This window comes from Engystomops pustulosus, unplaced genomic scaffold (assembly GCF_040894005.1).
Source record: "Engystomops pustulosus unplaced genomic scaffold, aEngPut4.maternal MAT_SCAFFOLD_177, whole genome shotgun sequence".
Lineage (NCBI taxonomy): Eukaryota > Metazoa > Chordata > Amphibia > Anura > Leptodactylidae > Engystomops > Engystomops pustulosus.
In genome coordinates, this window is record NW_027285057.1 from 186243 (window position 1) to 211095 (window position 24853).

At 51.6% G+C, this 24853-nt stretch overlaps 1 protein-coding gene across 3 annotated transcripts in view; it reads right to left on the reverse strand.

The window, feature by feature from the left end:
- TRIM46 (tripartite motif containing 46) overlaps positions 1–24853 on the reverse strand; it is a 43675-nt gene that overhangs the window by 6413 nt on the left and 12409 nt on the right. For all 3 annotated transcript variants that reach the window (XM_072131936.1, XM_072131935.1, XM_072131937.1), the window contains exons 4-5: positions 23637–23780; positions 1353–1448 (exon numbers count right to left, since the gene is read on the reverse strand). In XM_072131936.1, coding sequence (XP_071988037.1) covers positions 1353–1448; positions 23637–23780 — 240 coding nt within the window. The remainder of the gene's footprint in view (positions 1–1352; positions 1449–23636; positions 23781–24853) is intronic.

Below are 24853 nucleotides of genomic sequence, written 5' to 3' on the forward strand. Positions count from 1 at the left end.
CATGAGGGGGAGGACAGGGAGGTGTATGGGGGGACATGAGGAGGAGGACAGGGAGGTAGGGACCATGAGGAGGACAGGGAGGTGTATGGGGGACATGTAGGGGGGAGGACAGGGAGGTGTATGGGGGGACATGAGGAGGAGGACAGGGAGGTGTATGGGGGACATGAGGGGGAGGACAGGGAGGTGTATGGGGGACATGAGGAGGAGGACAGGGAGGTGTATGGGGGGACATGAGGAGGAGGACAGGGAGGTGTATGGGGGACATGAGGGGGAGGACAGGGAGGTGTATGGGGGACATGAGGGGGAGGACAGGGAGGTGTATGGGGGGACATGAGGAGGGAGGACAGGGAGGTGTATGGGGGACATGAGGGGGAGGACAGGGAGGTGTATGGGGGACATGAGGGGGAGGACAGGGAGGTGTATGGGGGACATGAGGAGGAGGACAGGGAGGTGTATGGGGGACATGAGGGGGAGGACAGGGAGGTGTATGGGGGAATGAGGAGGAGGACAGGGAGGTGTATGGGGGACATGAGGGGGGAGGACAGGGAGGTGTATGGGGGGACATGAGGGGAGGACAGGGAGGTGTATGGGGGGACATGAGGGGGAGGACAGGGAGGTGTATGGGGGGACATGAGGAGGAGGACAGGGAGGTGTATGGGGGACATGAGGGGGAGGACAGGGAGGTGTATGGGGGACATGAGGAGGAGGACAGGGAGGTGTATGGGGGACATGAGGGGGGAGGACAGGGAGGTGTATGGGGGGACATGAGGGGGAGGACAGGGAGGTGTATGGGGGGACATGAGGGGGAGGACAGGGAGGTGTATGGGGGACATGAGGAGGAGGACAGGGAGGTGTATGGGGGACATGAGGGGGAGGAACAGGGAGGTGTATGGGGGACATGAGGGGGAGGACAGGAGGTGTATGGGGGACATGAGGGGGAGGACAGGAGGTGTATGGGGGGACATGAGGGGAGGACAGGGAGGTGTATGGGGGACATGAGGAGGAGGACAGGGAGGTGTATGTGGGGGGACATGAGGGGGAGGACAGGGAGGTGTATGGGGGGACATGAGGGGGAGGACAGGGAGGTGTATGGGGGGACATGAGGGGGGAGGACAGGGAGGTGTATGGGGGACATGAGGAGGAGGACAGGGAGGTGTATGGGGGGACATGAGGGGGAGGACAGGGAGGTGTCCTGGGGTAACATGTGTGTGTGTGTGGGGGGAGGGGGAGGTGTCCTGGGGTAACGTGTGTGTGTGGGGGGGGGAGGGGTGTCCTGGGGTAAGGTGTGGGGGGGGTGTCCTGGGGTAAGGTGTGGGGTGATGGGTGTCCTGGGGTAACTTGTGACCTCTCACCTCGGTGTGCTTGGCGCTCTCCTCCAGCTCGGTGATCTGCCCCTGTACGATGTGTTGGCTGCCCAGGACGTAGGCGATCGTCTTACTCAGCTTATCCTGCAACCAGAGAACACAATCACAGACCACATATACAATGTACACCCTCCCCCTATACATGTACAATGTACACCCTCCCCCTATACATGTACAATGTACACCCTCCCCTATACATGTACAATGTACACCCTCCCCCTACATATACAATGTACACCCCTCCCCTATACATGTACAATGTACACCTCCCCCTATACATGTACAATGTACACCCTCCCCCCTATACATGTACAATGTACACCCTCCCCCCTATACATGTACAATGTACACCCTCCCCCTATACATATACAATGTACACCCTCCCCCTATACATATACAATGTACACCCTCCCCCCTATACATATACATTGTACACCCTCCCCCCTATACATGTACAATGTACACCCTCCCCCTATACATGTACAATGTACACCCTCCCCCCTATACATGTACAATGTACACCCTCCCCCCTATACATGTACAATGTACACCCTCCCCCCTATACATATACAATGTACACCCTCCCCCCTATACATGTACAATGTACACCCCCCCTATACATGTACAATGTACACCCTCCCCCCTATACATATACAATGTACACCCTCCCCCCCTATACATATACAATGTACACCCTCCCCCCATATACATGTACAATGTACACCCTCCCCCCTATACATGTACAATGTACACCCTCCCCCCTATACATGTACAATGTACACCCTCCCCCCTATACATATACATTGTACACCCTCCCCCCCCTATACATGTACAATGTACACCCTCCCCCTATACATGTACAATGTACACCCTCCCCCCTATACATATACAATGTACACCCTCCCCCTATACATATACAATGTACACCCTCCCCCCTATACATATACATTGTACACCCTCCCCCCCCTATACATGTACAATGTACCCTCCCCCCTATACATATACAATGTACACCCTCCCCCCCTATACATATACATTGTACACCCTCCCCCCCCTATACATGTACAATGTACACCCTCCCCCTATACATGTACAATGTACACCCTCCCCCCTATACATATACAATGTACACCCTCCCCCTATACATATACAATGTACACCCTCCCCCCCTATACATATACAATGTACACCCTCCCCCCTATACATGTACAATGTACACCCTCCCCCTATACATATACAATGTACACCCTCCCCCCCTATACATGTACAATGTACACCCTCCCCCCTATACATGTACAATGTACACCCCCCTATACATGTACAATGTACACCCTCCCCCTATACATATACAATGTACACCCTCCCCCCTATACATGTACAATGTACACCCTCCCCCCTATACATGTACAATGTTACACCCCCCTATACATGTACAATGTACACCCCCCCTTATACATGTACAATGTACACCCCCCCTATACATATACAATGTACACCCCCCCTATACATGTACAATGTACACCCTCCCCTATACATATACAATGTACACCCTCCCCCCTATACATATACAATGTACACCCTCCCCCCTATACATATACAATGTACACCCTCCCCCTATACATGTACAATGTACCCTCCCCCTATACATATACAATGTACACCCTCCCCCCTATACATATACAATGTACACCCTCCCCCTATACATATACAATGTACACCCTCCCCCTATACATATACAATGTACACCCTCCCCCTATACATATACAATGTACACCCTCCCCCCTATACATATACAATGTACACCCTCCCCCTATACATGTACAATGTACACCCTCCCCCTATACATATACAATGTACACCCTCCCCCCTATACATATACAATGTACACCCTCCCCCTATACATATACAATGTACACCCTCCCCCCTATACATATACAATGTACACCCTCCCCCTATACATATACAATGTACACCCTCCCCCTATACATATACAATGTACACCCTCCCCCTATACATGTACAATGTACACCCTCCCCCCCTATACATGTACAATGTACACCCTCCCCCCCTATACATATACAATGTACACCCTCCCCCTATACATATACAATGTACACCCCCCCCTATACATGTACAATGTACACCTCCCCCCTATACATGTACAATGTACACCCTCCCCCCCTATACATATACAATGTACACCCTCCCCCCTATACATGTACAATGTACACCCTCCCCCCTATACATGTACAATGTACACCCTCCCCCCTATACATATACAATGTACACCCCCCCTATACATGTACAATGTACACCCTCCCCCCTATACATGTACAATGTACACCCTCCCCCCTATACATGTACAATGTACACCCTCCCCCCTATACATATACAATGTACACCCTCCCCCCTATACATGTACAATGTACACCCTCCCCCTATACATATACAATGTACACCCCCCCCTATACATGTACAATGTACACCCTCCCCCCTATACATGTACAATGTACACCCTCCCCCCTATACATATACAATGTACACCCTCCCCCCTATACATGTACAATGTACACCCTCCCCCCCTATACATATACAATGTACACCCTCCCCCCTATACATGTACAATGTACACCCTCCCCCCTATACATGTACAATGTACACCCTCCCCCCTATACATGTACAATGTACACCCTCCCCCTATACATATACAATGTACACCCTCCCCCTATACATATACAATGTACACCCTCCCCCTATACATGTACAATGTACACCCTCCCCCTATACATATACAATGTACACCCCCCCTATACATATACAATGTACACCCCCCCTATACATGTACAATGTACACCCCCCCCTATACATGTACAATGTACACCCTCCCCCTATACATATACAATGTACACCCTCCCCCTATACATATACAATGTACACCCTCCCCCCTATACATGTACAATGTACACCCTCCCCCCCTATACATGTACAATGTACACCCTCCCCCCTATACATGTACAATGTACACCCTCCCCCCTATACATATACAATGTACACCCTCCCCCCTATACATGTACAATGTACACCCTCCCCCCTATACATGTACAATGTACACCCTCCCCCCTATACATATACAATGTACACCCCCCCTATACATGTACAATGTACACCCTCCCCCCCTATACATGTACAATGTACACCCTCCCCCCTATACATATACAATGTACACCCCCCCTATACATGTACAATGTACACCCTCCCCCTATACATGTACAATGTACACCCTCCCCCCTATACATGTACAATGTACACCCTCCCCCCCTATACATGTACAATGTACACCCTCCCCCCTATACATGTACAATGTACACCCTCCCCCCTATACATATACAATGTACACCCCCCTATACATGTACAATGTACACCCTCCCCCTATACATATACAATGTACACCCTCCGCCCTATACATGTACAATGTACACCCTCCCCCCTATACATATACAATGTACACCCCCCCTATACATGTACAATGTACACCCTCCCCCTATACAGCTTACAGTCTATGAGGATGAGGGAGGGACACAAGAGCTTACAGTCTATGAGGATGAGGGAGGGACACAAGAGCTTACAGTCTATGAGGATGAGGGGGGGTGACACAAGAGCTTACAGTCTATGAGGATGAGGGGAGGACACAAGAGCTTACAGTCTATGAGGATGAGGGGAGGACACAAGAGCTTACAGTCTATGAGGATGAGGGGGACACAAGAGCTTACAGTCTATGAGGATGAGGGGGTGACACAAGAGCTTACAGTCTATGAGGATGAGGGGTGACACAAGTGCTTACAGTCTATGAGGAGGGGACACAAGAGCTTACAGTCTATGAGGATGAGGGGGGACACAAGAGCTTACAGTCTATGAGGATGAGGGAGGACACAAGAGCTTACAGTCTATGAGGATGAGGGGGGTGACACAAGAGCTTACAGTCTATGAGGATGAGGGGGACACAAGAGCTTACAGTCTATGAGGATGAGGGGAGACACAAGAGCTTACAGTCTATGAGGATGAGGGGGGGACACAAGAGCTTACAGTCTATGAGGATGAGGGGGTGACACAAGAGCTTACAGTCTATGAGGATGAGGGGGTGACACAAGAGCTTACAGTCTATGAGGGTGAGGGGGACACAAGAGCTTACAGTCTATGAGGATGAGGGGGACACAAGAGCTTACAGTCTATGAGGATGAGGGGGACACAAGATCTTACAGTCTATGAGGATGAGGGGGTGACACAAGAGCTTACAGTCTATGAGGATGAGGGGGACACAAGAGCTTACAGTCTATGAGGATGAGCGGGTGACACAAGAGCTTACAGTCTATGAGGATGAGAGGAGGACACAAGAGCTTACAGTCTATGAGGATGAGGGGGTGACACAAGAGCTTACAGTCTATGAGGATGAGGGGAGGACACAAGAGCTTACAGTCTATGAGGATGAGGGGAGGACACAAGAGCTTACAGTCTATGAGGATGAGGGGGTGACACAAGAGCTTACAGTCTATGAGGATGAGGGGGTGACACAAGAGCTTACAGTCTATGAGGATGAGGGGAGGACACAAGAGCTTACAGTCTATGAGGATGAGGGGAGGACACAAGAGCTTACAGTCTATGAGGATGAGGGGGTGACACAAGAGCTTACAGTCTATGAGGATGAGGGGTGACACAAGAGCTTACAGTCTATGAGGATGAGGAGGGCACAAGAGCTTACAGTCTATGAGGATGAGTGGGACACAAGAGCTTACAGTCTATGAGGATGAGGGGGAGCAGAATATAATAATATAATAAGCCATCAGCCTCTTATATAGAGGGTCCGGTAAGAAGTGACTGCGGAGGAGCCGGGAGCTTGTATATATCTGGTGGAGGACACAGGAGGATTAGTAAGGGAGAGGAGACATCATGGAGTTAGTGATGTGACGGGATATAAGAGCAGGTCTAAGGCTTTGGAGGAGGGGGGGGGGAAAGGGCATTCCAGAGAATTGGTGCAGCTCGGGAGAAGTCCTGGAGACGTGCAGGAGAGATTAATCTAATATCACTGGCAGATGGAAGAGCAGGGGAAGGGCGATAGACAGAGGAGGGATAGGGGGGTGCAGCATTATACACAGCTCTGAGGTATATATATATACTGTACGATGCATCGCCCAGGGCTCCCCCTGATCACAGAGGAGGAGGCATCTATCTCACAGCAGTCTCCTTCATGTGGTCTCTTCCTTTATCATCCCTGTGCATAGCAACATCCCAACATGTCTCACAGTAGACAGCTCAGTATAATACAGCTCATTCCTGCTGTCTCTCTCCATCAGCCATGCCCTGATGTCTCACGGTAGACAGCTCAGTATAATACAGCTCATCCCTGCTGTCTCTCTCCATCAGCCATGCCCTGATGTCTCACAGTAGACAGCTCAGTATAATACAGCTCATTCCTGCTGTCTCTCTCCATCAGCCATGCCCTGATGTCTCACAGTAGACAGCTCAGTATAATACAGCTCATTCCTGCTGTCTCTCTCCATCAGCCATGCCCTGATGTCTCACAGTAGACAGCTCAGTATAATACAGCTCATTCCTGCTGTCTCTCTCCATCAGCCATGCCCTGATGTCTCACAGTAGACAGCTCAGTATAATACAGCTCATTCCTGCTGTCTCTCTCCATCAGCCATGCCCTGATGTCTCACAGTAGACAGCTCAGTATAATACAGCTCATTCCTGCTGTCTCTCTCCATCAGCCATGCCCTGATGTCTCACAGTAGACAGCTCAGTATAATACAGCTCATTCCTGCTGTCTCTCTCCATCAGCCATGCCCTGATGTCTCACAGTAGACAGCTCAGTATAATACAGCTCATTCCTGCTGTCTCCCTCCATCAGCCATGCCCGGATGTCTCACAGTAGACAGCTCAGTATAATACAGCTCATCCCTGCTGTCTCTCTCCATCAGCCATGCTCTGATGTCTCACAGTAGACAGCTCAGTATAATACAGCTCATCCCTGCTGTCTCTCTCCATCAGCGATGCCCTGATGTCTCACAGTAGACAGCTCAGTATAATACAGCTCATCCCTGCTGTCTCTCTCCATCAGCGATGCCCTGATGTCTCACAGTAGACAGCTCAGTATAATACAGCTCATCCCTGCTGTCTCTCTCCATCAGCCATGCCCTGATGTCTCACAGTAGACAGCTCAGTATAATACAGCTCATTCCTGCTGTCTCTCTCCATCAGCCATGCCCTGATGTCTCACAGTAGACAGCTCAGTATAATACAGCTCATTCCTGCTGTCTCCCTCCATCAGCCATGCTCGGATGTCTCACAGTAGACAGCTCAGTATAATACAGCTCATCCCTGCTGTCTCTCTCCATCAGCCATGCTCTGATGTCTCACAGTAGACAGCTCAGTATAATACAGCTCATCCCTGCTGTCTCTCTCCATCAGCCATGCCCTGATGTCTCACAGTAGACAGCTCAGTATAATACAGCTCATTCCTGCTTTCTCTCTCCATCAGCCATGCCCTGATGTCTCACAGTAGACAGCTCAGTATAATACAGCTCATTCCTGCTGTCTCTCTCCATCAGCCATGCCCTGATGTCTCACAGTAGACAGCTCAGTATAATACAGCTCATTCCTGCTGTCTCTCTCCATCAGCCATGCCCTGATGTCTCACAGTAGACAGCTCAGTATAATACAGCTCATTCCTGCTGTCTCTCTCCATCAGCCATGCCCTGATGTCTCACAGTAGACAGCTCAGTATAATACAGCTCATTCCTGCTGTCTCTCTCCATCAGCCATGCCCTGATGTCTCACAGTAGACAGCTCAGTATAATACAGCTCATTCCTGCTGTCTCTCTCCATCAGCCATGCCCTGATGTCTCACAGTAGACAGCTCAGTATAATACAGCTCATCCCTGCTGTCTCCCTCCATCAGCCATGCCCGGATGTCTCACAGTAGGCAGCTCAGTATAATACAGCTCATCCCTGCTGTCTCCCTCCATCAGCCATGCCCTGATGTCTCACAGTAGACAGCTCAGTATAATACAGCTCATCCCTGCTGTCTCTCTCCATCAGCGATGCCCTGATGTCTCACAGTAGACAGCTCAGTATAATGCAGCTCATCCCTGCTGTCTCTCTCCATCAGCCATGCCCTGATGTCTCACAGTAGACAGCTCAGTATAATACAGCTCATCCCTGCTGTCTCTCTCCATCAGCCATGCCCTGATGTCTCACAGTAGACAGCTCAGTATAATACAGCTCATTCCTGCTGTCTCCCTCCATCAGCCATGCTCGGATGTCTCACAGTAGACAGCTCAGTATAATACAGCTCATCCCTGCTGTCTCTCTCCATCAGCCATGCTCTGATGTCTCACAGTAGACAGCTCAGTATAATACAGCTCATCCCTGCTGTCTCTCTCCATCAGCCATGCCCTGATGTCTCACAGTAGACAGCTCAGTATAATACAGCTCATTCCTGCTTTCTCTCTCCATCAGCCATGCCCTGATGTCTCACAGTAGACAGCTCAGTATAATACAGCTCATTCCTGCTGTCTCTCTCCATCAGCCATGCCCTGATGTCTCACAGTAGACAGCTCAGTATAATACAGCTCATTCCTGCTGTCTCTCTCCATCAGCCATGCCCTGATGTCTCACAGTAGACAGCTCAGTATCATACAGCTCATTCCTGCTGTCTCTCTCCATCAGCCATGCCCTGATGTCTCACAGTAGACAGCTCAGTATAATACAGCTCATCCCTGCTGTCTCCCTCCATCAGCCATGCCCGGATGTCTCACAGTAGACAGCTCAGTATAATACAGCTCATCCCTGCTGTCTCCCTCCATCAGCCATGCCCTGATGTCTCACAGTAGACAGCTCAGTATAATACAGCTCATTCCTGCTGTCTCTCTCCATCAGCCATGCCCTGATGTCTCACAGTAGACAGCTCAGTATAATACAGCTCATTCCTGCTGTCTCTCTCCATCAGCCATGCCCTGATGTCTCACAGTAGACAGCTCAGTATAATACAGCTCATTCCTGCTGTCTCCCTCCATCAGCCATGCCCGGATGTCTCACAGTAGACAGCTCAGTATAATACAGCTCATCCCTGCTGTCTCTCTCCATCAGCCATGCTCTGATGTCTCACAGTAGACAGCTCAGTATAATACAGCTCATCCCTGCTGTCTCTCTCCATCAGCGATGCCCTGATGTCTCACAGTAGACAGCTCAGTATAATACAGCTCATCCCTGCTGTCTCTCTCCATCAGCCATGCCCTGATGTCTCACAGTAGACAGCTCAGTATAATACAGCTCATTCCTGCTGTCTCTCTCCATCAGCCATGCCCTGATGTCTCACAGTAGACAGCTCAGTATAATACAGCTCATTCCTGCTGTCTCCCTCCATCAGCCATGCTCGGATGTCTCACAGTAGACAGCTCAGTATAATACAGCTCATCCCTGCTGTCTCTCTCCATCAGCCATGCTCTGATGTCTCACAGTAGACAGCTCAGTATAATACAGCTCATCCCTGCTGTCTCTCTCCATCAGCCATGCCCTGATGTCTCACAGTAGACAGCTCAGTATAATACAGCTCATTCCTGCTTTCTCTCTCCATCAGCCATGCCCTGATGTCTCACAGTAGACAGCTCAGTATAATACAGCTCATTCCTGCTGTCTCTCTCCATCAGCCATGCCCTGATGTCTCACAGTAGACAGCTCAGTATAATACAGCTCATTCCTGCTGTCTCTCTCCATCAGCCATGCCCTGATGTCTCACAGTAGACAGCTCAGTATAATACAGCTCATTCCTGCTGTCTCTCTCCATCAGCCATGCCCTGATGTCTCACAGTAGACAGCTCAGTATAATACAGCTCATTCCTGCTGTCTCTCTCCATCAGCCATGCCCTGATGTCTCACAGTAGACAGCTCAGTATAATACAGCTCATTCCTGCTGTCTCTCTCCATCAGCCATGCCCTGATGTCTCACAGTAGACAGCTCAGTATAATACAGCTCATCCCTGCTGTCTCCCTCCATCAGCCATGCCCGGATGTCTCACAGTAGACAGCTCAGTATAATACAGCTCATCCCTGCTGTCTCCCTCCATCAGCCATGCCCTGATGTCTCACAGTAGACAGCTCAGTATAATACAGCTCATTCCTGCTGTCTCTCTCCATCAGCCATGCCCTGATGTCTCACAGTAGACAGCTCAGTATAATACAGCTCATTCCTGCTGTCTCTCTCCATCAGCCATGCCCTGATGTCTCACAGTAGACAGCTCAGTATAATACAGCTCATTCCTGCTGTCTCCCTCCATCAGCCATGCCCGGATGTCTCACAGTAGACAGCTCAGTATAATACAGCTCATCCCTGCTGTCTCTCTCCATCAGCCATGCTCTGATGTCTCACAGTAGACAGCTCAGTATAATACAGCTCATCCCTGCTGTCTCTCTCCATCAGCGATGCCCTGATGTCTCACAGTAGACAGCTCAGTATAATACAGCTCATCCCTGCTGTCTCTCTCCATCAGCCATGCCCTGATGTCTCACAGTAGACAGCTCAGTATAATACAGCTCATTCCTGCTGTCTCTCTCCATCAGCCATGCCCTGATGTCTCACAGTAGACAGCTCAGTATAATACAGCTCATTCCTGCTGTCTCCCTCCATCAGCCATGCTCGGATGTCTCACAGTAGACAGCTCAGTATAATACAGCTCATCCCTGCTGTCTCTCTCCATCAGCCATGCTCTGATGTCTCACAGTAGACAGCTCAGTATAATACAGCTCATCCCTGCTGTCTCTCTCCATCAGCCATGCCCTGATGTCTCACAGTAGACAGCTCAGTATAATACAGCTCATTCCTGCTTTCTCTCTCCATCAGCCATGCCCTGATGTCTCACAGTAGACAGCTCAGTATAATACAGCTCATTCCTGCTGTCTCTCTCCATCAGCCATGCCCTGATGTCTCACAGTAGACAGCTCAGTATAATACAGCTCATTCCTGCTGTCTCTCTCCATCAGCCATGCCCTGATGTCTCACAGTAGACAGCTCAGTATAATACAGCTCATTCCTGCTGTCTCTCTCCATCAGCCATGCCCTGATGTCTCACAGTAGACAGCTCAGTATAATACAGCTCATCCCTGCTGTCTCTCTCCATCAGCCATGCCCTGATGTCTCACAGTAGACAGCTCAGTATAATACAGCTCAGACTGACCGTATTAACGTTACCCAACCAAAGTGTACCCCACTCCCCCTTTCCCAAAAAACCAACACAACTACAACTCTTGGGATAAAAAACAGGGGGTCGGCCACAGCTTTATTATTTACATAACAGATTTAATGACCTGTGGGAAGAACCCTGACCCTTACCCTAACTTCACCTTGCATGCCTGGCCCCGCCTCCGCGGGGGCATGTCCTAGTTGTTCCGTCAGGTGATTTAACTAACCGCCGAGAGGGTCAAGATTCCACCACAGGCCACTAGGAGAACAGTGTAACCCTACACTGTGCTCCGACCCCCACACAAGAGGAATAAGGCCCTCTCGATGGCATCCTGCAAACCAGAAAGGAAAATATCCAGGCCGATGTCATTGAGGTGAACACCGTCCTCCCTCATGAGGCCTGCATTATCTCCCTCCAGCTGCCGATGCCTAACCACTACCCCACACCTGGACCTAACAAAACGCGCAACCCTCATATTCAGCATCCTCCTCGCCCTTTCGATGGATTCGGGGTTACGGGCACCATTCCAGATTCCTCTCGGCACGATCTCCGACCACACCACCACCAAGTCCTGGAAGAAGGCTGCAAACCGCTCAAAGTCCGACTTCATAACCGAAATCAATTCCGCCAGACGTGTTGAACACATGTCGTTCCCTCCGGCATGCACCACAAGCACCGTCGGACCCGGGGAAGACTTGCTGATCGCCACCACCTCAGGAAGCACCTGCAGCCATTTCAGGCCCCTGATTCCCCTCCAGGACAGGTCCGCATTGGTGAACCCCAAGTTTAAACCTCCCGGCCGAACTGCTGCTCGCCGAGCCGCCCAATATATATAGGAGTGGCCGACCAGCCAAACCCTAGGCCGGGGAAAACCATGGCTGTTCCAGGTGCTCTCCGCCAATGAGGATTGGATCAACGGTGTCAACTGTTCACCACCAGGTCCCACAGGAAGGGGGGGCAGGGGGACCCCTCCGGGTCCGCCAGGGGGTGGAAATCCCTGAAACGCTGTAGCTGAAAACGAGATAACACGTCAGCAACCACATTAAACTCGCCAGGAACATGCCTAGCCCTGAAGACTATATTCAATTGCAAACATCGCAGAACCAAATGCCTAAGCAGGGCAAGAACCTGTAAAGAACTGGAGGTGAGACCATTCAGGGCCCGGACCGTACTTTCGTTGTCCGACCAAAAACGAATCCGTTTATTTGCCATCTCATGACCCCAAAGTTCCACAGCCACCACAATTGGAAAGAGCTCTAGCAAGGTCAAATTCTTTGTGAAATCCCTCTCCAACCACTGTGGCGGCCACCGCTCCGCTGACCACTGCTTACCAAAAATGGCACCGTACCCCACCGATCCTGCCGCGTCCGTAAATAACTGTAAGTCAGCGTTGTCAATCTCGTGTTCAAGAAATGCTGACACACCAGTATAATCCGTCAAAAAGGACCTCCAGACCCGCAAATCGTCTTTCAGAACCACCGTCAAACGTATATGATGATATGGCTTCGAAACACCGGCCGTAGCCAGCGACAACCTCCTAGCAAAAACTCTACCCATGGGAAAAATTCTACACGCAAAGGCCAATTGGCCCAGCACAGACTGCAGTCGCTGCAAGGTCACTTTATCGGACAAAAGGCACAAGTCAATGTCACCCCGCAAACGTTCCAATTTATCAGCAGGGAGGCTGAGGGTCATTTCTTCTGAGTCAATCAAAATACCCAGGAAGGTCAGGCGGTGAGTGGGACCCTCCGTCTTCTCTGCTGACAAGGGAACACCGAAAAAATCTGCGAAGTGACGGAACATGTTCAATAGTCTCAAGCACTCGTGAGAGTCCTTCGGACCCACAAACAAAAAATCATCCAAATAATGAATGACCCAATTCGAACCAGCCTCTAAACGAAGAACCCATTCCAAAAAACTGCTAAACATTTCAAAAAACCTACAGGATATAGAGCAACCCATGGGAAGGCACATGTCCACAAAGAAAGAATCGTTAATTCTGCAACCCAGTAGATGAAAACAGGACGGATGCACCGGGAGGAGGCGGAAAGCCGACTCAATGTCCGACTTAGCCATAAGGGCCCCCGGACCGGCTTTATTCAACAGGAGAACCGCTTTGTCAAAAGAAGTGTAAGAAACAGCCACCTCCTCCTGGGGAATACCATCATTGACTGAGTCGCCCTCCGGATACGACAAATGGTGTATCAGGCGGAACTTACCCGACTCTTTCTTTGGGACCAAACCAAGCGGAGAGACCCGCAAATTATCAAAAGGCGGCAACAAAAAGGGGCCCGCCATCCTGCCCAACTCAACCTCCTTTAACAATTTTTCCTCCACCAGTGACTCGTTGTCCCTAACCGATTTAAGATTGTTTGACAACATCAGACCTTCACGTGGTACAAACGGAATCACAAAACCAAAGGTAAAACCGTCAAGCAGCACTTTTGCCTCCTGTTTCAGGTGGTAACTGTCTAACCACGGCCGCATCCTTTGCACCCGGACCGGCGTCCTCCCCCCTGACAGCTGTGGAAGATTTCGCAGGGGTTCTCTGCCTTTTAAAGCACCGGAGCGCGGAATGGGCCCCGCCACAAATGGAGCATTCGTGCTTGAACTTACAGGATGCAAAGAAGCGGCAGTGGCCTTCGTTAAACAACCAACAGGATCCCGGACGCTTGGAAGCCGCCCCGGACTGCGAGCCCGAGACGGCTCCCGACGGAAAGGGACCCTGAGGCTTCTGTGTCATCATAAACTGAATCCAAACATCAGTTGCTTTAGTCGCCCATCCAACCTCCGGACTCGCCGCTAAGCGACGCCGAAACTCCTCGTCATATCTCCACCAAGCTGAACCTCCATGCAATTTATGCGCAGTATATATAGTATCCAAATACACAAACATATCCTGCGCACAGGCAGGCTTCTGTCGCACAATGATACTAGACATAACAGCAAAAGCTTGAAGCCAGTTGCCAAAGGTCCTTGCGACCTTAGGCTTCTTGTCATCACCCTTCTCAAAACGCTTCTCCTTATCTACTGTCAACTGATCAGGAGATAACAATGCCCAAATATCAATATACTCAAAATTAACGATTTTCTCCCGGAGGTCAGCAGCCACCCGCGTGCCCAAAGGAGCTACGCCACAAAACAAGGAATCCCTAAAAAGCATCCCTGCTGACCCCGGGGCCTGCACAGGCGGCAACGATGTCGCCCCTGGGGAAGTCCCGGAGGCACCAGCCTCCATTCTTGCCACAACCGCCTTAAGGGCGCCCACAACATCATCACCAGCAATAACAGACTTTTTCCATGCAGTCTCACAGGACAACTCACCCGCTGGAGGAACGACCTGCTGCAGAACCACTGGAGGAGGAGGCGCCATGGGTGCGCTAGGCAACGCTGAGGATGGGACCGTTGGCGGTACCCTCGCCTCTTCTACCCCATGAGGTGGAGAAGAGTGTTGCCGTCTCCGCGACCGCCTCTCTCTGGAGCGGGTGTGACCACCGCTGGACGAGGATGAAGAGCGCCTGGAATATGTCCGGCCCCAGCTGGATCTACCAGACCGCCTACTGTCTCTGTCACGAGACCTGGACCGCTTACGGCTCACCCAAGTGGAGCGGGAAAAGGAACGTGAAGATCGAGACCGGTGTCTACACCGTCCCTCCGGGCTGTGCGGCCGAGGCCCAGCCCCCGAGCGGTACCCGCGCTGCGGAAATTCCGAACAGCTGCAGGCCACGCTGGAGTGGCTATGACCCCTGTCGCGCCGGTCCCGCGGAGCGCCGGCCGCCGAAACAGCGTGCCGGCGGTCCGCGGGTTCATCACTATCGACCTCGTCACCCGCCAAGGCAGGACCCGAGGTGTAGGAGGGGGGCGGGGGGGTGAATGTGGGCGAAGGAGGGTGTGTGGTGCTTGGTGCAAACGGTGGCTGCTGAGCCACCGCACTATGTGACATGTGTGTGTCGGAAGCGGGGGCTGTATCAGTGTGTGGTGTTTGCACTGTATTACTGCTGGCACCCAGCCCAAACCACCTAGCTAAACGACCAGGCTGTTTGGGCAGGGAACCAGCAGGGGGAGCAGCTGTAACCTGAGCTGCGCCTGGAGGCACAGCCAGGTTAACTGGGTGAGGAGACGCAGGAGCAGGCGTGCCCTGCATCTCCTCCCCACGCGGGGACCTTGTTACCGCCGGCGTCGGCCCGCCTGCTGCGGCCGACGCACGGCTACTGGCCTTAGCAGAGCGCGACATGCGCTCTGCCGGCCGCGGAGCCGAGGCAGGGTTCCGAGACGGAGCCCGCGCTCGGCTCCGAGTCTTGATGGGGGAGGGACTAAGCCTGAACGCCGGGCAGCAGGAGGATCGGGCACCGGAGGAGCCGACACGGGGAGAGAGGGAGCCGGCTGGGACAGCAATGGAGTTAGCCAGCCGGAGCCCTCTCTCCTCAGCTTCTCCTCAAGTAAAGCCATTAAAGCGGGGTCCGCCATTATACTTGCGGGTCCAGGAATCTCTTGAGCGCGGAGCAGTCAAAGAGGCTGGCTAGCTCCGCGCTCAAGAATAAATATCCTGGCCCGCTGCCCCCCAGTGGCCAGCGGAACTCACTGGCCACCAATGAAAATTTACCATCGGAGGAAAGGGGAGGGGGAGAGCAGGAGGGACCGTGCCCCTTAAAGGAGCCAGAGCACGGCCAGTCCTGCAGCCCCCCCGCTTATACAGCCTGCGGGCTGAGCATCCCTGCTGTCTCCCTCCATCAGCCATGTCCTGATGTCTCACAGTAGACAGCTCAGTATAATACAGCTCATCCCTGCTGTCTCTCTCCATCAGCCATGCCCTGATGTCTCACAGTAGACAGCTCAGTATAATACAGCTCATTCCTGCTGTCTCTCTCCATCAGCCATGCCCTGATGTCTCACAGTAGACAGCTCAGTATAATACAGCTCATTCCTGCTGTCTCTCTCCATCAGCCATGCCCTGATGTCTCACAGTAGACAGCTCAGTATAATACAGCTCATTCCTGCTGTCTCCCTCCATCAGCCATGCCCTGATGTCTCACAGTAGACAGCTCAGTATAATACAGCTCATTCCTGCTGTCTCTCTCCATCAGCCATGCCCTGATGTCTCACAGTAGACAGCTCAGTATAATACAGCTCATTCCTGCTGTCTCTCTCCATCAGCCATGTCCTGATGTCTCACAGTAGACAGCTCAGTATAATACAGCTCATCCCTGCTGTCTCTCTCCATCAGCCATGCCCTGATGTCTCACAGTAGACAGCTCAGTATAATACAGCTCATTCCTGCTGTCTCTCTCCATCAGCCATGCCCTGATGTCTCACAGTAGACAGCTCAGTATAATACAGCTCATTCCTGCTGTCTCCCTCCATCAGCCATGCCCTGATGTCTCACAGTAGACAGCTCAGTATAATACAGCTCATCCCTGCTGTCTCCCTCCATCAGCCATGTCCTGATGTCTCACAGTAGACAGCTCAGTATAATACAGCTCATTCCTGCTGTCTCTCTCCATCAGCCATGCCCTGATGTCTCACAGTAGACAGCTCAGTATAATACAGCTCATTCCTGCTGTCTCTCTCCATCAGCCATGCCCTGATGTCTCACAGTAGACAGCTCAGTATAATACAGCTCATCCCTGCTGTCTCCCTCCATCAGCCATGTCCTGATGTCTCACAGTAGACAGCTCAGTATAATACAGCTCATCCCTGCTGTCTCTCTCCATCAGCCATGCCCTGATGTCTCACAGTAGACAGCTCAGTATAATACAGCTCATCCCTGCTGTCTCTCTCCATCAGCCATGCCCTGATGTCTCACAGTAGACAGCTCAGTATAATACAGCTCATTCCTGCTGTCTCTCTCCATCAGCCATGCCCTGATGTCTCACAGTAGACAGCTCAGTATAATACAGCTCATTCCTGCTGTCTCTCTCCATCAGCCATGCCCTGATGTCTCACAGTAGACAGCTCAGTATAATACAGCTCATTCCTGCTGTCTCTCTCCATCAGCCATGCCCTGATGTCTCACAGTAGACAGCTCAGTATAATACAGCTCATTCCTGCTGTCTCTCTCCATCAGCCATGCCCTGATGTCTCACAGTAGACAGCTCAGTATAATACAGCTCATTCCTGCTGTCTCCCTCCATCAGCCATGCCCTGATGTCTCACAGTAGACAGCTCAGTATAATACAGCTCATTCCTGCTGTCTCTCTCCATCAGCCATGCCCTGATGTCTCACAGTAGACAGCTCAGTATAATACAGCTCATTCCTGCTGTCTCTCTCCATCAGCCATGTCCTGATGTCTCACAGTAGACAGCTCAGTATAATACAGCTCATCCCTGCTGTCTCTCTCCATCAGCCATGCCCTGATGTCTCACAGTAGACAGCTCAGTATAATACAGCTCATTCCTGCTGTCTCTCTCCATCAGCCATGCCCTGATGTCTCACAGTAGACAGCTCAGTATAATACAGCTCATTCCTGCTGTCTCCCTCCATCAGCCATGCCCTGATGTCTCACAGTAGACAGCTCAGTATAATACAGCTCATTCCTGCTGTCTCCCTCCATCAGCCATGTCCTGATGTCTCACAGTAGACAGCTCAGTATAATACAGCTCATTCCTGCTGTCTCTCTCCATCAGCCATGCCCTGATGTCTCACAGTAGACAGCTCAGTATAATACAGCTCATTCCTGCTGTCTCTCTCCATCAGCCATGCCCTGATGTCTCACAGTAGACAGCTCAGTATAATACAGCTCATCCCTGCTGTCTCCCTCCATCAGCCATGTCCTGATGTCTCACAGTAGACAGCTCAGTATAATACAGCTCATCCCTGCTGTCTCCCTCCATCAGCCATGCCCTGATGTCTCACAGTAGACAGCTCAGTATAATACAGCTCATCCCTGCTGTCTCTCTCCATCAGCCATGCCCTGATGTCTCACAGTAGACAGCTCAGTATAATACAGCTCATTCCTGCTGTCTCTCTCCATCAGCCATGCCCTGATGTCTCACAGTAGACAGCTCAGTATAATACAGCTCATTCCTGCTGTCTCTCTCCATCAGCCATGCCCTGATGTCTCACAGTAGACAGCTCAGTATAATACAGCTCATTCCTGCTGTCTCCCTCCATCAGCCATGCCCTGATGTCTCACAGTAGACAGCTCAGTATAATACAGCTCATTCCTGCTGTCTCTCTCCATCAGCCATGCCCTGATGTCTCACAGTAGACAGCTCAGTATAATACAGCTCATTCCTGCTGTCTCTCTCCATCAGCCATGTCCTGATGTCTCACAGTAGACAGCTCAGTATAATACAGCTCATCCCTGCTGTCTCTCTCCATCAGCCATGCCCTGATGTCTCACAGTAGACAGCTCAGTATAATACAGCTCATTCCTGCTGTCTCTCTCCATCAGCCATGCCCTGATGTCTCACAGTAGACAGCTCAGTATAATACAGCTCATTCCTGCTGTCTCCCTCCATCAGCCATGCCCTGATGTCTCACAGTAGACAGCTCAGTATAATACAGCTCATCCCTGCTGTCTCCCTCCATCAGCCATGTCCTGATGTCTCACAGTAGACAGCTCAGTATAATACAGCTCATTCCTGCTGTCTCTCTCCATCAGCCATGCCCTGATGTCTCACAGTAGACAGCTCAGTATAATACAGCTCATTCCTGCTGTCTCTCTCCATCAGCCATGCCCTGATGTCTCACAGTAGACAGCTCAGTATAATACAGCTCATCCCTGCTGTCTCCCTCCATCAGCCATGTCCTGATGTCTCACAGTAGACAGCTCAGTATAATACAGCTCATCCCTGCTGTCTCTCTCCATCAGCCATGCCCTGATGTCTCACAGTAGACAGCTCAGTATAATACAGCTCATCCCTGCTGTCTCTCTCCATCAGCCATGCCCTGATGTCTCACAGTAGACAGCTCAGTATAATACAGCTCATTCCTGCTGTCTCTCTCCATCAGCCATGCCCTGATGTCTCACAGTAGACAGCTCAGTATAATACAGCTCATTCCTGCTGTCTCTCTCCATCAGCCATGCCCTGATGTCTCACAGTAGACAGCTCAGTATAATACAGCTCATTCCTGCTGTCTCTCTCCATCAGCCATGCCCTGATGTCTCACAGTAGACAGCTCAGTATAATACAGCTCATTCCTGCTGTCTCTCTCCATCAGCCATGCCCTGATGTCTCACAGTAGACAGCTCAGTATAATACAGCTCATTCCTGCTGTCTCCCTCCATCAGCCATGCCCTGATGTCTCACAGTAGACAGCTCAGTATAATACAGCTCATTCCTGCTGTCTCTCTCCATCAGCCATGCCCTGATGTCTCACAGTAGACAGCTCAGTATAATACAGCTCATTCCTGCTGTCTCTCTCCATCAGCCATGTCCTGATGTCTCACAGTAGACAGCTCAGTATAATACAGCTCATCCCTGCTGTCTCTCTCCATCAGCCATGCCCTGATGTCTCACAGTAGACAGCTCAGTATAATACAGCTCATTCCTGCTGTCTCTCTCCATCAGCCATGCCCTGATGTCTCACAGTAGACAGCTCAGTATAATACAGCTCATTCCTGCTGTCTCCCTCCATCAGCCATGCCCTGATGTCTCACAGTAGACAGCTCAGTATAATACAGCTCATTCCTGCTGTCTCCCTCCATCAGCCATGTCCTGATGTCTCACAGTAGACAGCTCAGTATAATACAGCTCATTCCTGCTGTCTCTCTCCATCAGCCATGCCCTGATGTCTCACAGTAGACAGCTCAGTATAATACAGCTCATTCCTGCTGTCTCTCTCCATCAGCCATGCCCTGATGTCTCACAGTAGACAGCTCAGTATAATACAGCTCATCCCTGCTGTCTCCCTCCATCAGCCATGTCCTGATGTCTCACAGTAGACAGCTCAGTATAATACAGCTCATCCCTGCTGTCTCTCTCCATCAGCCATGCCCTGATGTCTCACAGTAGACAGCTCAGTATAATACAGCTCATCCCTGCTGTCTCTCTCCATCAGCCATGCCCTGATGTCTCACAGTAGACAGCTCAGTATAATACAGCTCATTCCTGCTGTCTCTCTCCATCAGCCATGCCCTGATGTCTCACAGTAGACAGCTCAGTATAATACAGCTCATTCCTGCTGTCTCTCTCCATCAGCCATGCCCTGATGTCTCACAGTAGACAGCTCAGTATAATACAGCTCATTCCTGCTGTCTCTCTCCATCAGCCATGCCCTGATGTCTCACAGTAGACAGCTCAGTATAATACAGCTCATCCCTGCTGTCTCCCTCCATCAGCCATGCCCTGATGTCTCACAGTAGACAGCTCAGTATAATACAGCTCATCCCTGCTGTCTCCCTCCATCAGCCATGCTCTGATGTCTCACAGTAGACAGCTCAGTATAATACAGCTCATCCCTGCTGTCTCCCTCCATCAGCCATGCTCTGATGTCTCACAGTAGACAGCTCAGTATAATACAGCTCATTCCTGCTGTCTCTCTCCATCAGCCATGCTCTGATGTCTCACAGTAGACAGCTCAGTATAATACAGCTCATTCCTGCTGCTACGATCAACATACACAGACGTCTGATTACACATCTCTCCAGGGACAATACATAACACTGGCTGCAGAGAGCACAGAGCACAGCAGTGTGATGTCTGATTACACATCTCTCCAGGGATATTACATAACACTGGCTGCAGAGAGCACAGAGCACAGCAGTGTGAGGTCTGATTACATCTCTCTCCAGGGACAATACATAACACTGGCTGCAGAGAGCACAGAGCACAGCAGTGTGATGTCTGATTACACATCTCTCCAGGGACAATACATAACACTGGCTGCAGAGAGTACAGAGCACAGCAGTGTGAGGTCTGATTACACATCTCTCCAGGTACAATACATAACACTGGCTGCAGAGAGCACAGAGCACAGCAGTGTGAGGTCTGATTACACATCTCTCCAGGGACAATACATAGCACTGGCTGCAGAGAGCACAGAGCACAGCAGTGTGAGGTCTGATTACACATCTCTCCAGGAACAGTACATAACACTGGCTGCAGAGAGCACAGAGCACAGCAGTGTGAGGTCTGATTACACATCTCTCCAGGTACAATACATAACACTGGCTGCAGAGAGCACAGAGGACAGCAGTGTGAGGTCTGATTACACATCTCTCCAGGGACAATACATAACACTGGCTGCAGAGAGCACAGAGCACAGCAGTGTGATGTCTGATTACACATCTCTCCAGGGACAATACATAACACTGGCTGCAGAGAGTACAGAGCACAGCAGTGTGAGGTCTGATTACACATCTCTCCAGGGACAATACATAACACTGGCTGCAGAGAGCACAGAGCACAGCAGTGTAAGGTCTGATTACACATCTCTCCAGGGACAATACATAACACTGGCTGCAGAGAGCACAGAGCACAGCAGTGTGAGGTCTGATTACACATCTCTCCAGGTACAATACATAACACTGGCTGCAGAGAGCACAGAGCACAGCAGTGTGAGGTCTGATTACACATCTCTCCAGGGACAATACATAACACTGGCTGCAGAGAGCACAGAGCACAGCAGTGTGAGGTCTGATTACACATCTCTCCAGGGACAATGCATAACACTGGCTGCAGGGAGCACAGAGCACAGCAGTGTGAGGTCTGATTACACATCTCTCCAGGACAATACATAACACTGGCTGCAGAGAGCACAGAGCACAGCAGTGTGAGGTCTGATTACACATCTCTCCAGGTACAATACATAACACTGGCTGCAGAGAGCACAGAGCACAGCAGTGTGAGGTCTGATTACACATCTCTCCAGGGACAATACATAACACTGGCTGCAGAGAGCACAGAGCACAGCAGTGTGAGGTCTGATTACACATCTCTCCAGGGACAATACATAACACTGGCTGCAGAGAGCACAGAGCACAGCAGTGTGAGGTCTGATTACACATCTCTCCAGGGATATTACATAACACTGGCTGCAGAGAGCACAGAGCACAGCAGTGTGAGGTCTGATTACACATCTCTCCAGGGACAATACATAACACTGGCTGCAGAGAGCACAGTGCACAGCAGTGTGAGGTCTGATTACACATCTCTCCAGGGACAATACATAACACTGGCTGCAGAGAGCACAGTGCACAGCAGTGTGAGGTCTGATTACACATCTCTCCAGGGACAATACATAACACTGGCTGCAGAGAGCACAGAGCACAGCAGTGTGAGGTCTGATTACACATCTCTCCAGGGACAATACATAACACTGGCTGCAGAGAGCACAGTGCACAGCAGTGTGAGGTCTGATTACACATCTCTCCAGGACACTACATAACACTGGCTGCAGAGAGCACAGAGCACAGCAGTGTGAGGTCTGATTACACATCTCTCCAGGGACAATACATAACACTGGCTGCAGAGAGCACAGTGCACAGCAGTGTGAGGTCTGATTACACATCTCTCCAGGGACAATACATAACACTGGCTGCAGAGAGCACAGAGCACAGCAGTGTGAGGTCTGATTACACATCTCTCCAGGGACAATACATAACACTGGCTGCAGAGAGCACAGAGCACAGCAGTGTGAGGTCTGATTACACATCTCTCCAGGGACAATACATAACACTGGCTGCAGAGAGCACAGAGCACAGCAGTGTGAGGTCTGATTACACATCTCTCCAGGGACAATACATACCACTGGCTGCAGAGAGCACAGAGCACAGCAGTGTGAGGTCTGATTACACATCTCTCCAGGGACAATACATAACACGCTGCAGAGAGCACAGAGCACAGCAGTGTGAGGTCTGATTACACATCTCTCCAGGGACAATACATAACACTGGCTGCAGAGAGCACAGAGCACAGCAGTGTGAGGTATGATTACACATCTCTCCAGGGACAATACATAACACAGGCTGCAGGGGGCACAGAGCACAGCAGTGTGAGGTCTGATTACACATCTCTCCAGGGACAATACATAACACTGGCTGCAGAGAGCACAGAGCACAGCAGTGTGAGAACCCCCCCAGCCTCTCACCTTTAGGGCCTGGTAGGCGCTGATGATGGGGGTGATCTTGTGTCCGCTGTGTGTCCTCCGCACCCGACAGATCTGACACACCAAGCGCTGACATGTCTTACAGTACAGCGTCACCTCTTCCTTATGGTCCGGACACATGAGACCCTGTGGAGAGACGAGGAGGTCACAACAGCTGCCTGGAGGTCCGGTCACATTAGGCATCTGAAGGTCAGGGTCATGTGGGGTCATGTCAGGGCCATGTGGGGTCCTATCAGGAGGTCGGGGCCATGCGGGGTCATGTCAGGGCCATGTGGGGTCCTATCAGGAGGTCGGGGCCATGCGGGGTCATGTCAGGGCCATGTGGGGTCCTATCAGGTGGTCAGGGCCATGTGGGGTCCTATCAGGAGGTCAGGGTCATGTGGGGTCATGTCAGGAGGTCAGGGCCATGCGGGGTCATGTCAGGGCCATGTGGGGTCCTATCAGGAGGTCGGGGCCATGCGGGGTCCTATCAGGAGGTCGGGGCCATGCGGGGTCCTATCAGGAGGTCGGGGCCATGCGGGGTCCTATCAGGAGGTCGGGGCCATGTAGGGTCCTATCAGGAGGTCGGGGCCATGCGGGGTCATGTCAGGAGGTCAGGGCCATGCGGGGTCATGTCAGGAGGTCGGGGCCATGCGGGGTCATGTCAGGGCCATGTGGGGTCCTATCAGGAGGTCGGGGCCATGCGGGGTCATGTCAGGGCCATGTGGGGTCCTATCAGGAGGTCAGGGCCATGTGGGGTCATGTCAGGGCCATGTGGGGTCCTATCAGGAGGTCAGGGCCATGTGGGGTCCTATCAGGAGGTCGGGCCATGCAGGGTCATGTCAGGGCCATGTGGGGTCCTATCAGGAGGTCGGGGTCATGCGGGGTCAGGGTCAGGAGGTCGGGGCCATGTGGGGTCCTGTCAGGGGGTCGGGGCCATGTGGGGTCCTTTCAGGAGGTTGGGGCTATGCGGGGTCAGGGTCAGGAGGTCGGGGCCATGCGGGGTCAGGGTCAGGAGGTCGGGCCATGTGGGGTCATGTCAGGGCCATGTGGGGTCAGGGTCAGGAGGTCAGGGCCATGTGGGGTCAGGGTCAGGAGGTCGGGGCCATGTGGGGTCCTATCAGGAGGTCAGGGCCATGCGGGGTCATGTCAGGGCCATGTGGGGTCCTATCAGGAGGTCAGGGCCATGTGGGGTCCTATCAGGAGGTCGGGCCATGCAG